Source organism: Diospyros lotus, chromosome 13 (assembly GCF_014633365.1).
Source record: "Diospyros lotus cultivar Yz01 chromosome 13, ASM1463336v1, whole genome shotgun sequence".
Lineage (NCBI taxonomy): Eukaryota > Viridiplantae > Streptophyta > Magnoliopsida > Ericales > Ebenaceae > Diospyros > Diospyros lotus.
Genome location: NC_068350.1, coordinates 40,449,664 through 40,462,248, shown reverse-complemented (window position 1 = coordinate 40,462,248; position 12,585 = coordinate 40,449,664). Strand labels below are relative to the sequence as shown.

Below are 12,585 nucleotides of genomic sequence, written 5' to 3'. Positions count from 1 at the left end.
GAGAGTTCAAAAGAACCCAAAAATGTAAAACAGGAAGCAAACTTTTGAACAAGTTGCCTGAAACAAAAAGTAACTGCACAATGATTGACGTAGAGCAAGCATCGGATTTTCTCCAATTTATCATTTTGTACAGTGACAGATACATATATTTTATGTGGTGTAGTTCCCACATCAACTGACTTAACAAGGAAAAGCCTGCATCTGTCAGTGTCAACAAACATGTCTAGAAAATCAAAACCACACCATAACGCACGCACAAGTGTACAATATCCAAGCACGCTGGTTGTCATAAAGAATAACTTACCCAAGTTTGGAAGTTACCCAATGGCCTAGAATGGATTAGTTAGCGAACATGCAAGGTGATAATCTGCCTACAAGTGACATTGATAATACCGGGACTCAGTTGAGTGAGACAACTTTGCCTGAAGTATGCTTGGTTAATACACATTTTTCAGGATTCGCAAGATCTAGACCACTCTCATCTATCCTGAAAATCCTTGAGAAGACAAATTTCAAGGAAATCATGCGCTTGGTTCTTTAACTAAAAAATAATTAGAAAAATAACGACTATCAAATAGTTCAGTGACCAAAAACTTTTTCCCCTAGATTAAAAAATTGTTCTGATTTCAACATGACACTTATATGAATGATTTGCATATAATGATAGTAAGGGAACTAGTATCATGCAATAAAATACATGAATAAGTAGTCAGCACTGGACTCAAGCGGAACTTGATAATAGTAACCAGTGAGAAAAATCATGGCATAATAGCAAGTGAACTTTCTTATTGACATTGGGCAATAGCCCATTAAAAATGGAGAAATTTGAGAGTGTTGCCTGTATGCCATATCTGAAGTCGGCTGCGTTTTCTGCTCTTGGATGTTGGCAATAAGACAAAAGAGGTCTCAGAATGAATTAAGCTAAAATGACAACATACACCTTGAAATATTGTTGAGTAAAAGCATTAGGAATCAGTCATTATTGGAAGTTGGGCATGACACCCCAATGAGATCAAGGGAAGCCATACATGAAGATCAATAATTGCAGCATAAAGATGAGAAATTTGCTTATTAATGAAGGTTATAATAAGACCGTGCAGGGAAAAGAGAACGTGGCAAGAGACTAAGTTGACATCACAATTTGTGACCCCAGAGAGGGAGAGAGGCAGCAAAAGGCAATGAAGGATACATTTCAAGGAAATCCTAAGTAGTTGTGACTCTAACATAATTTACCAGAGTATCCAGAACCTCATATGCCACTGGATCTCTTAAATCTTCTAGGAGCATACAGGAGATCTTTCTGAAAATTGCAAAATTGAAATCAATAAGTTCTTTCACGATCAATGACAAAGCAAATCCTGAAGAATAAGATACAGTATCAGACAAACAGTTACTATATTATAATGTTATAATGTGAAAGACATCAGTTAGAATAGCTATTCAGCTGTAGAATACATGAACAGTTTAGGCAATTTGTGAGACAGCTGAAGAATTAGAAGAATTTTATTCTATATGAAGCATAGGAATGTACAAAGTGCAGGATAGAGATTTGACTTCACGGCTCTGAAGATGACTTTCATAGGTACTGGCGCCACTCTTCTGGAGTCCCCTTTCTTGATCTCAACATCTTTATAGCGGTGCTTGTCAGTGGTATGGCAAGTATGTCATAGTCTTTGGGGGCCTAGAAGATTAGTAGAAATTACTCCAATTGCTTGTAAGCAAAGAACCAAGGAATGAAGCTTGCCTCTTGAGATATATCTTGAAGAAAATTAATGTTTCATTCTACTTCCACTGTCTGTAACCTTTAATCTGCTGGCCATTCTTAATAGAAGAAAAACACACACCAGTTTGGCTGCTGATATTGTTAATGGTACACACTATAATCATTCTTTTTTCAGAGAAATAAATGCCATGCCGACAAATAAAATCTTAAAAATAGTTTGTTATCCTTTCAGAAAACCTAGGGAAGTGGCGGATACCTTAGGGACCTTAAGTAGCTTCATATTTGCTTCCTCTAAGGTTTTCTGACCCTTTTTTGAATTGCATTTGGAACAGGCAGTAACCTGTCGCAAAGAACATGAATACATTTTGCCCAAAAAAAGTAACAAAATAAATAAATACAAGCAGCACTCTCATGAATGAAAAAAGAAAAAAATCAAACATGATCAGATATTATCTAGACATTCCAATGTTATCTTTCTCTAGTGCATGGATAACATCTAAGGAAAGGCAAGAACTATAACCTTCCAGGACATCTTACCAGATTTTCCCACTTCCATTCCCCACCACGTGCCATTGGTAGAACATGATCAATGGTCAAATTTTCACGCAATGAACAGTACCTATTGAAAAAACAAACAAAAACAGTATTAAGCCGTTGTCCATTTGTTCACAATGTTCTCTAATATCTAGTCACGTTTTCTGATATGCATTCTTCACAATGTCCTTGGACCCAGAAGCGATCTAAAGGCATATCTCAAGGAAGCTTAGCCAAGGTAATTGAACATGAGAAAGGGTATATGTTTCATCCTCATAGCTGCTGTCAATAAAATTGTTGGGTTGTCAATCGCATATAATTCGCACTGGTGGCTTTCTAATGGAGTATGTCCAGGGTGCCAAGCAAGGTGGCCCATCTCACTGTATTGTTTTTGTCATATTTGGAACAAGACAGTGAATCAGATGGCAGGAGACAATGTGAGGGTTTGTGATCTCAAATACCTCACAAGTTGGGGATTGACTTCAGCATGGAAAATTTGGAATAGGAAACTTTATGAAGGGTCAAACTTACATGGTCAAGCCACCTCTGATGGCCATCTCAAAGGGATTTGAGATATTGCAATGCATGAGACTATTGCATATTAGATACTAAATAATTGAGGCTCAAGGATACTTATCCACATTAGCTAAGGACATCAACATAAGCCTCAAATATGAAGGCATGGCGGGTAAGATGGTGAAGCAAAAGGAACTTTAACTAGTTTGTACAAGCTAGCAATCAACGATTGTGCTGCTATCAAAGGCAGGATGGTGTCAAGGAGTATTCTAGGTGCAAATATTTTTCTCCCTCCCTCACCCCTCCCACCTCTCTGGCCATTGTCCAGTTAAGGGAGGAGAAGCATTCTAACAAAGACCTGAACTCCAACCACCAATCCACAAGTCTCTGGGGATCCACCAAAGGGATACATGAGCCTAGACTCAACCTGTCTAATGAGGACATTATACATTTGTAACTTATGCAGTATGTCAGTTCAAGGGAGATCCTGCTTAGGAGAAGGCGGCCTAAAGCCAGGCCAATTATTGGGTTCACTTCATGGAGCGGAGAACTTATGAACCAAAAGTTATATTCCCTTGGGTGGAGGAACCTGCTTAAGTAGGGACAGCAAGCTAAAGACAAACTTCCTTCGGTGCAGCCAGAGAGTTCCCAAGGCATTGTCCAATTTTGCTTAGACCCAGGGGAAGGCCACAACGTCCTAGTATTACACATTATCTCACAAGGTTAACACGTGCCTCCATACAGGTTTGAAGATGGTATCCACACAATTAGTAGACTTACTTTTGTCAGCATCACACTACCCATACACCAGGATGATTGTTGATATCTTTTGAAGATTTTATGGTTCCTTTCATTCCAAAAATCATTCTGAAGCACCACTATCACTTTCGTAATACCACTAGACAGAGTTAAGACATGCCATTAGAAGCAAACAACAACAATAGAGGCAAAGCACTTCAAAAAGAAACTAACGATTAAAAAAAGAAGTCCAAGTAGTTTCTATAAGTTTGGAAAGTAGTAATAATAATTTAGCAGACTTTTAAATCACATAAACCAAATTTTGGAATACCTAGATGACCTCTAAAAGGAGGACCAAGACCAACAAGAAAAGGAATATCTCTAATCTTCCCCTCGATTCTCTTGAGTGCAGTAGGACACTGAAGGCTCTCAATTTCGCTCACTGGTCAAAGGAGCTAAACAATTTTTATTTTCTTTTTTTATTCCATGCAGTTCATCAATGTCTATCGAGGTCTTGCCCAGCAGAAAAATTCTTTAAGAAAATGACCCTGCAATCCATGAAGAATCACTCAAAATAGAGACAGGAAGAAAGGGCTCCAGCTTCTATTTTGTATATTTGTTTATGGAACAACTACATTATAAAAGCACAAAATTAGAGTTGTGTCATTGCCAAGCCATTCTCTTTATTAAACCAGGAAAACTATGAATTTATTAGAAATATTAGCACCAATCAGAAGAATACTTACTGACAAGTGAAATTGTCTCGGTAAAAAATATTTTTACGACTTAGACTGTTTCTGATTCTACTTCTCTTGACAACTTGCAGTAAATGAGGGACCTGAAAGACCACAGAGTGGAAACAAGATTGAGCACAACAGGGAGAGAGATGGGTAATTATGAAAGGATGTGCAGAAATGATAAGTTCCAACATTTTATTGAAATTAAACAAGCATGAATCCCATTAATTCCATACCCTTAGCACAGCTGGTATGTAGAAGGATCCACTGGGAGAGTTTACAGTCTGATCATAGTATTCTAGAACATCAGCCTGAAAAAAGGACAATGACAAAAACTTCAAAATTTAAATAAATTTTTTCTGTATATGTACTCTTTTATCCAAATGAATAATGGAGAAAGGTTTCAACATCTTCGTGCTCCCTAACAAATTGTGAACAAAATTAAAAGCATCAAATTGAAAAGCAAATCTGGTAACAACTCAGTGTGACCATAAGACTTATTACATGACAGGTATATTGGTTTTCCATTTCTTTTTTATATCTCTTACATAAAATTGATGCCTAAGCTTTAGTATCCGAGAATTCACAAAATGTTGCCTTTGTAGGATGAGTAACTTGAGAAATAACTGAAAGGACAGATCTAGCAGTCAAAGGATAAGGTTGTTATACTGTATAAGATCAAAGATAAATCTGTGATCCAAAACAGTGTACCTTTTCCATGAATTCCAAACAAATGGCACGCTTCCAGCAGACAACATTGACAGGCCTGAGGAAAAAAATTTAGAATAAAACTGAACCTGATTATTGCCAAAAATATTTTTAAAACCTTTTCTTCTTTTAATAAGTTAAAAACATGTATAAGAGAATGGCATCAATTGGATGCCACCAGCGTACAAGAATGTAAATCTATCTAGTGAGCTTGGGAAGTTCCATATGGCATGGTAGTCCTTGACATGCACATGAAAGCGAATGCCTACACCAGTTGAACGTATTTGGAGCTTCATCCTCAGCCAAAGCCACAGCAATCTCCTTGTTAAGTCACCTCAATCAAGATAATCTTATGCCATGGGCTCCCACAGTTGCATGCAAAACCAAGAGGTTGTTGCCACCTGACATGATGTTCTTTCTGATGATGGCTCCCTCAATACTGGCACTCAACCTTTCATTCCTCTATTTTCTCTATCTGATGAGATTGACTCATTTGGTAATTCCTTTTCTACCTCTATGGTTTGAACCAAGGTTTAGCCATGGAGAGGGGATTCACTTTTGGAACTACCTGAGAATCTCCTGTTCAGTCTGGGGGCCTTTTCCAATGAGGGGTGAAGGTGGAGGAGGAGAAGCAAAAGAGAGGAGCAGAGGATGAGATAAAAAAAACAAATTAATAATCCAAATCTAAATTTATTTGTGAGATATTTATCAACACAAAAAGAAATCTTACCAAATGAGGAATCCAAATTAAATCAGAAAACAAAAACATGACATTGTAATCCAAACAAAATTTGAAATTCAAATTGAAGTAATGAAAATTTAAATTCCTTCAACAATCACAAGCCCTAATCCCACCAGGTGGGGAAGTATTTTAAGTTCCTAGTCCTCAAAATTCTTAGGAACTAAAACCATAAAAAAATGCTTAACCAAAAGAAAAAAAAAATTCTAGATAATTAGAATTATGAAGTTCTAGAACAATTAAAACTCTCTGCCTCCATTAGAAGGGTAGACCAAATGGCCCATCTAGGGTTTTGTGTGGGCATATAATTGAGGGTTTTAGGGAGCCTAAAAATGGACTTCAGTTGTGTGAGAAAATAATTAGGAGAGAAAAAACCTAAGAGACTAGTCTCTCTTAGCTTGTTATTTATAATAAGCATAATGAGCCTTAAACCTATGAGCTTAATCTAATTACAAATAAAACGCACATATATAATAATTATAATATATATTAATAATTCTAACACTCCCCCTCAAGGTAGAGCATAGATATCATATGCACCAAGCTTGTTACAAATATATTCCACTCGAGCACCCTTTAGAGACTTGGTAAAGACATTTGCAAGTTGATCATTGGAGTTAACAAACTCTGTAACAATAACACCTTCGACCAGTTTTTCTCTAACAAAGTGGGGTTTCGGTATGGGCAATGACGGTTAGGGTTTGAAAGTTGCTGGAAAACGATACACAACGATGGCTAGGATTTTTGTCTCACCAGTGGCTCTGATACGATGTGAGAAAATAATTAGGAGAGAAAAAAACTAAGAGACTAGTCTCTCTTAGCTTGTTATTTATAATAAGCATAATGGGCCTTAAACTATGGGTTTAATCTAATTACAAATAAAACACACATATAATAATTATAATATATATTAATAATTCTAACAAGTTGTTTCTAGTCTCTAGGATGGTTTTAGGAAGCATGCCAATAGCTCTAGAGGTAAATGGATCACAAGCCTTTGAGTGATTCCTCTATCTCCAGAGTCCTTCTAGCTTTTGTTGAAAAAGATAGGGAATCATTGAAGTGGATGTCGAGAAAGATAAGAGGTTAACTAGGTTAATGGTGGCTATATTAACAAATTTGAGTTGGAGGCCATATGACTTCCAAAAAATCTTAGCAAGAGAGTGAGAGAAAGTTCGCATTTTATTGAAAGCAATCCTACATCTGAGCCAAGAAAAGAGAGGGCCCCTAGAAAGCTTGACTGTGAATAGATTAGGCATGTATATGCACCCTTATCTAGGAGAATCCAATGAAGTCCCATACCTATGAAATTAAATCTTATTTCATGGAAAGTGAGGAGTCTCAGTGGCCCAACCAAACAAACTTTGAATTAAGTCTTGTCTTAAAAGATGGAAAGAGGAGTTGGCTTGTCTTCCAGAACTAAACTAAAATCTTTATCCTTAGAAACATTAGAAGTACTGGGGGTGGTCATTGGGTTGGTCCAGGGTTCATTCGCTTTAGACATGTCGAATTTTGCAGGTTGTATCTATATGTAGCAATCTTACCTTTGCTACCAATGTTCAACTCATAACAATTGTTATGTGTTAACTCCTAAGAAAGATGTCTCTTGAAGAATGTAAGTTAATAGTATTGCCATTAGTAACTTCATTTTCAAGCATATGTTTTCTTTGCCTAGACATGAAGATATCCTAGACCAAATGGCTGATTCATAATGGTTTTTTAAGATCAACTTGCATAGTAGATATCATCAAATTTATGATACACTCAATGGTAAATGGAAGAATACCTTTAAAACTCAAGATACACTATCTGAGAGGTTAGTCATACTCTTTGGTTTTGTCTAATCCCCCTAGTATTTTTATGAGGGTCATGAACCAAGTCCGATGTCCTTTCATAAGAAAATTCTTGGCCGTCTGTTTTGATATATCTTGATTTATAATCAATTTATTGTTAAACAATTGGGTCATCTTTGCCTAGTTCCTTAAACACTATGAGTTAACAAACTTTATGTTAATCTTAAAAAGTATTCTTTCATGAAAACATGGTTTATAGTCATGTGCAAGGTGTTGCAGTTGACCCTCCAACAAGGTAAAAGCTATTAAAGGGTGGCTCTATCGAAATCTCTTTTGTAGTCTTGTAGGTTCCATGAGTTAGCAACCTTTTACAGGAGATTCATTAACATCATGTTCAAAATTAAATCCCTTTAGAATTGGAATTAAAAAAAAAAAAGAAAAGAAATGATCTTATCATCAATATGATCCCCTCTAACTTTATTACAAATAATCTTATTTCTAATTTTAGTTTTTTTTTTTTTTTTTTTTTTGTATAATAGCAGGTCCACCGTAATGTCCTCACCCTAATATGCTCATACTTTTTCATATGTCAATGCTTTACTATCCAACATTCCATGCTAGTCTTGTAATCATTGGATGAAACTTTCCTTTTAACTTCAAAAGGATATACTATGGCATAAAATGCTAGAAACAATTCTCAATTTTAGCATCCTACCTTAGTTAAATGAGTGGCATACTCGCATTTATATTCAGTTCTTGATCAGTTTAATGCAGATCCTTGATACAATTTAATTGTAATTGAAAGAGCCTCAGAATCTCCTCTACAAGTGATAACTTATGTTTTTACTCTAAGGATACACACCTTTAGTAAGTTGTATTAAGTGACTCAAATTCTCTTCTTTAAAATCCTACTATTGTAGCCCAGCCTTCGGGGGAGATTTCCCTCAAAGAGGTGTCAACCGAGAAATGGGGAGAGAGAAAGAAGGAGCCTTATGGGGAAACCATCCATGAATGACCCTCCGAGACATTCACATGGGCCTTCACAGGAGATTTTCTGGGCAACTCTTCAAGTGACGCTCTTTTGAACACCCAAAGACTGGATTGACCCTCCGGTGCCTCCCGAGTCATCGGGGGACCCTCAATCAGGGCTCCTCTAAAGCATGCCTAAGCCGCATGTCACATGCGTACCATGTGACCTAGTCACAGTCAACAAGTATAAATACCCCTAACCCCTCGAATTCCAAGATCTTCCTCTTCTGGACCTCAGAGCTTTTCTCTCTACCCTTCCGAAGCACTCACCTGCATACTCTACATACACACAACACCCTCACCCAATACACTCATCTAGGCATCCCTTCACAGGGCACCCGTGATCCTCACCCGTACAACATCATCTCCTACTTACTCATCTGCACTACATTCGAATATATTCCATTCCATGGCATCTTCTGACTTAGGCATCAGAGGGCTCATGCAGGAGACATCCCCGTGTGCCTTCTGACTGTTTTTTTGTCTTGCAAACCACATTTAAAGACCTATTCTGTAGACTTTATCCAAACTTGAGTCTATTCCGTGACACCCCAAAGCCATCATCTGGAGACCCCTTCCGCATAGTCCTTTCGAAGACTATCCTTTCGAGGCATTCCCCCATAGACACTCATCCGAGCTCCCTCCGATCACATCCGGAAGACTCCTTCCACAAGACCCTTTGGGTGCCTCGTCAAGTGTCCACCCCAAGACACTCATCTGCTTCATTGTGCTCCCTTGGACAGCGGGTGGAGCCCTGTGGCTGTTGACTTCCTCCAGTAGTTCCTGTTCTCCTGTCTCGCTTGGCCTTGCCAACTGTTTGTTGAGCTTCCCCGACATACAAATTCTAATTGTTGTAGTCTGGCAACAACACCTACATAAGACTCTTCTAGGGACTCTTTCCATGGGCTTTTTCTAAATCTATGAACACTGAATTTAAATCCTTTCGTTTATCCCTAAAAATTTTCATCAAGCAACTCAACAACTTGCATTGTTTGCTCACCTATCTTTCAGAAAACTCTACATGATCGGGAAATTGATTTCATTTTGAGAGTTTTTCTAGTTTACTTCATGAACATTCTCTATGTGGACAATCTAAGCAGACTTGGCATTGAGGACTTTGTTAGGAGGATGATTAGGTGATTTATGTGGTCATGGCATGCCCTAAATTGGATATGGAGTGCTCCCCTTAGGATTGCTAATTTACTAGTGTAGTGTAGTGTATTTCTAACAGTGCTATCCTTACAATTTATAGCCTGAGCAAGGGAGGTTGATCGTGGACAAACCAGTGCTTCACATGCAAGGAAAGTAGAGAGTCAAAATACTAGTTGCTTCTTGGCTAAGGTCTTGTGACTAGTGTTACGTTTTTACTATTTTTGATATTCAACTAGTTAATGTTGACCATAGTGATCATTTTTTGTTTAATTGGGATTGGGTTATTCCACCTTTGTTTTCTTTTGGGTCTCTTTTTTTTTTCTTTTTTTTTTTTTTTGGCGGGGGGGCGGGGGGGGGGGGCTGTAGAAGAGAATTAGTTTTCCTGTTATAATTTGTTACAATTGTTTGTTATGTTCTATTATAGTTTGTTATAGTTGTCGTAAAATTAGTTAGCTGTTTGTTAACATTGCAGTTGTACACATTAAGTACAAGAAGTTGACCTTTATCAGAATCTACAGATTCTCAGTTTTCAATATCGAGTATCTTATTCTTGTGAAACCCTGGCTTCGAATTCTCTCATTTTTCTCTTTTCAAATTCTCTACAATTTTCTTTCTTTCTTTTCTCTTACTACATTGAAGCTCTTGCTTCAGGGGCAAAGTGGTATTTTGGTCTTATGCCTTTTTCTTTTGTTTATCTTCTGTTGTTCATTTGTTGTGGAGCTGTATTAACTTTCAGTTGTCAGTGTGATTCTTAGTTTAAACAGAGTTTCGTCCCTTCATGTTAATGATTTGGAGTATATATTCATCATCAACAAAAAATAAGCAAAAAAAAAAACCTACTATAACTGCCAGAAAGTAGTCAAGTAAAACTGACACAACTGAATTGACTTCCATTGTAATCTTTGTACGACAAGCTTGATCCTTAATAACCTCATTCTCTAATGATGGGGGAACTAATTAGTCATATCTTTAGATATCATTAAAGGGTTGAGGGATTCTTGCAGTAAAATTGTGGAATATGGCCCAATTTCAAGTTAATTCATCTCATTAAAGGGTTGAGGGATTCATCTTATTGACACTGAATTGACTTTGCAAAAAAGAAGAGCGAAATAGGTTGAAGTGGTGTTCCGGTTCTGACGAATAGCGCAAAGGAGAAGCAAACGTGACACTAAAACAAAATTGTCGACGCAATAGGCTCAGAGAATATAATAATTATGATGATGATTAAACACATTAAAAGTGATATGTATATATATATAATTCTTTGATTTGTGCATTGCTATACAATTAAAGGAAAATGAAGGGACCTGTAAGAGATGTCCAGGACCAACCCTCTGAAGCAAGAGAGTTCGTCGCCTCCTTCGAACTCGTTGTCATGGATTCCATCACTCCCAACTGTTAAGCTCGCCTCCACATTAGAATGTTGGGATTTTCTGCCAGATGACGACGATGCAAATAGTTTGGTGGAATTAGTACCTTGGATCCTGAGCTTGCGCTTACGAAATCCCGGGGGAGAAGGAGCGATGCCTCTCACAAGGTTGTGGAGGTGGTGGTGCTGGTGGTAACCGGGATCTTTAGGATCCCACACCATTCCTTCGCCATTCACAAGAGGCTTAATCCGCCCTTGCACTGTAATTTGTGCCATCAAAAATATCACGACACTCAAGAGAAAGAGAGTGAGAGAGGCCTTGCTTTGCTTTTGTATACTATAATACACTTAAATCTTCATCAAATCCAATTCAATACAACAAGACATCAATCTGCCATCCTGGGAATAGAACTACTTTCTTGGAAAACAAGACAAAATCGACGAAGAGAAAGACGACAAGCGTATAATAGCTTCTTTCCCTCCTCCGCTCCACTGAAAAATCTGTTACCACACAATTACAATAGATTCCCTCCTCCCAAACAGAATATCTTCCGCTACTGTTCTCGGCAGCTCAGATGACAGATTTGCCCCCCAAATTAACCGCTGCCAATTACTCTTTGGCCTATTGGCATTAAAAATTCAAACATTTTTGTGTTTTTATAATTTTATCTACAAATTTTAATTTTAGCAATAAAATTTCGATTTGATCAATTATTTACAATTTTATCCACAATCCAAATCTGATTCGTCGGCGCTCAAGACCTATTGACATAACATGTCACTTGACATTTTAAAATATTTTGAGCGAACACCACATATATATGTGTTAAGAGATGATAATAACACGCAAAAAATCAATTTTTTTGGTTTTTTTGTGATTTTATTCCTAAATTTTAATTTTGACAATAAAATTTTGATTTGATTAATTGGTTATAATTTTATCCATGACCCCAATCCGATTCATCGGCATTCAAGACCCAATGACGTGATATGTCACTTGATATTTTAAAATATTTTAAGTAGGCTTCATATGCATGTATGTAAAAAAAATTAAAAACTAAAATAACGTTAAATATTATATATATATACGCGTGTGTGTATGTTATAGATATACAAAGTTGAATTTAGAAGCTTGACGACCAATCGTTGACGTCGATAAGGCTGGTTTAAGCGATCGACGATAAGGGCAAGGCAGCCCGCAAAAGACATTATTAGTCGGCAATAGCAGAAGGCCGTCGGTCGCTTTCTGTGAGGTGGCCCTGAGCAAAAAGAATCCCAAATCGATGATTGGTCCAACTTTCAGGTCGGTTATCGTTGTCATGAGCAGGAACAAGTCCAGATCAATCGTCGTCTCTAGTTTATAGATCGATTGTAACACCCCAAATTTTTTAAGCGTGTTATAACTTAGAATTTCGGGAATATAAAAATTTTTCATACCACAATCGCTGCCATACATCACACAAATTCCCAAAAATCCTAATTTTCACCTTCTCAGCTTAACAAACCCAATATTAAATAGTTAAGACAGGTGTTAAAATTTCAAATGC

General features: G+C 37.3%; 1 protein-coding gene across 7 annotated transcripts; it reads right to left on the bottom strand.

Moving 5' to 3' along the window:
* Window positions 1-1,029: 1,029 nt before the first annotated feature.
* On the bottom strand, window positions 1,030-11,568 carry LOC127789341 (uncharacterized). 7 transcript variants are annotated; one of them, XM_052318298.1, is made up of 8 exons: window positions 10,977-11,566; window positions 4,960-5,014; window positions 4,485-4,559; window positions 4,258-4,349; window positions 2,261-2,342; window positions 1,980-2,063; window positions 1,532-1,681; window positions 1,030-1,358 (listed from the first exon to the last, which is right to left on the bottom strand). In XM_052318298.1, exons 1-7 carry the CDS (start codon window positions 11,312-11,314, stop codon window positions 1,577-1,579), a joined length of 831 nt encoding a protein of 276 aa, XP_052174258.1. In that variant the 5' UTR covers window positions 11,315-11,566; the 3' UTR covers window positions 1,030-1,358; window positions 1,532-1,576. The 7 variants fall into 7 exon arrangements, with proteins under 7 accessions (XP_052174258.1, XP_052174259.1, XP_052174257.1 ...); XM_052318299.1 differs by having other exon boundaries at window positions 1,030-1,300; window positions 1,555-1,681; XM_052318297.1 differs by having other exon boundaries at window positions 1,030-1,300; window positions 10,977-11,565.
* Between the last annotated feature and the right edge of the window lie 1,017 nt (window positions 11,569-12,585).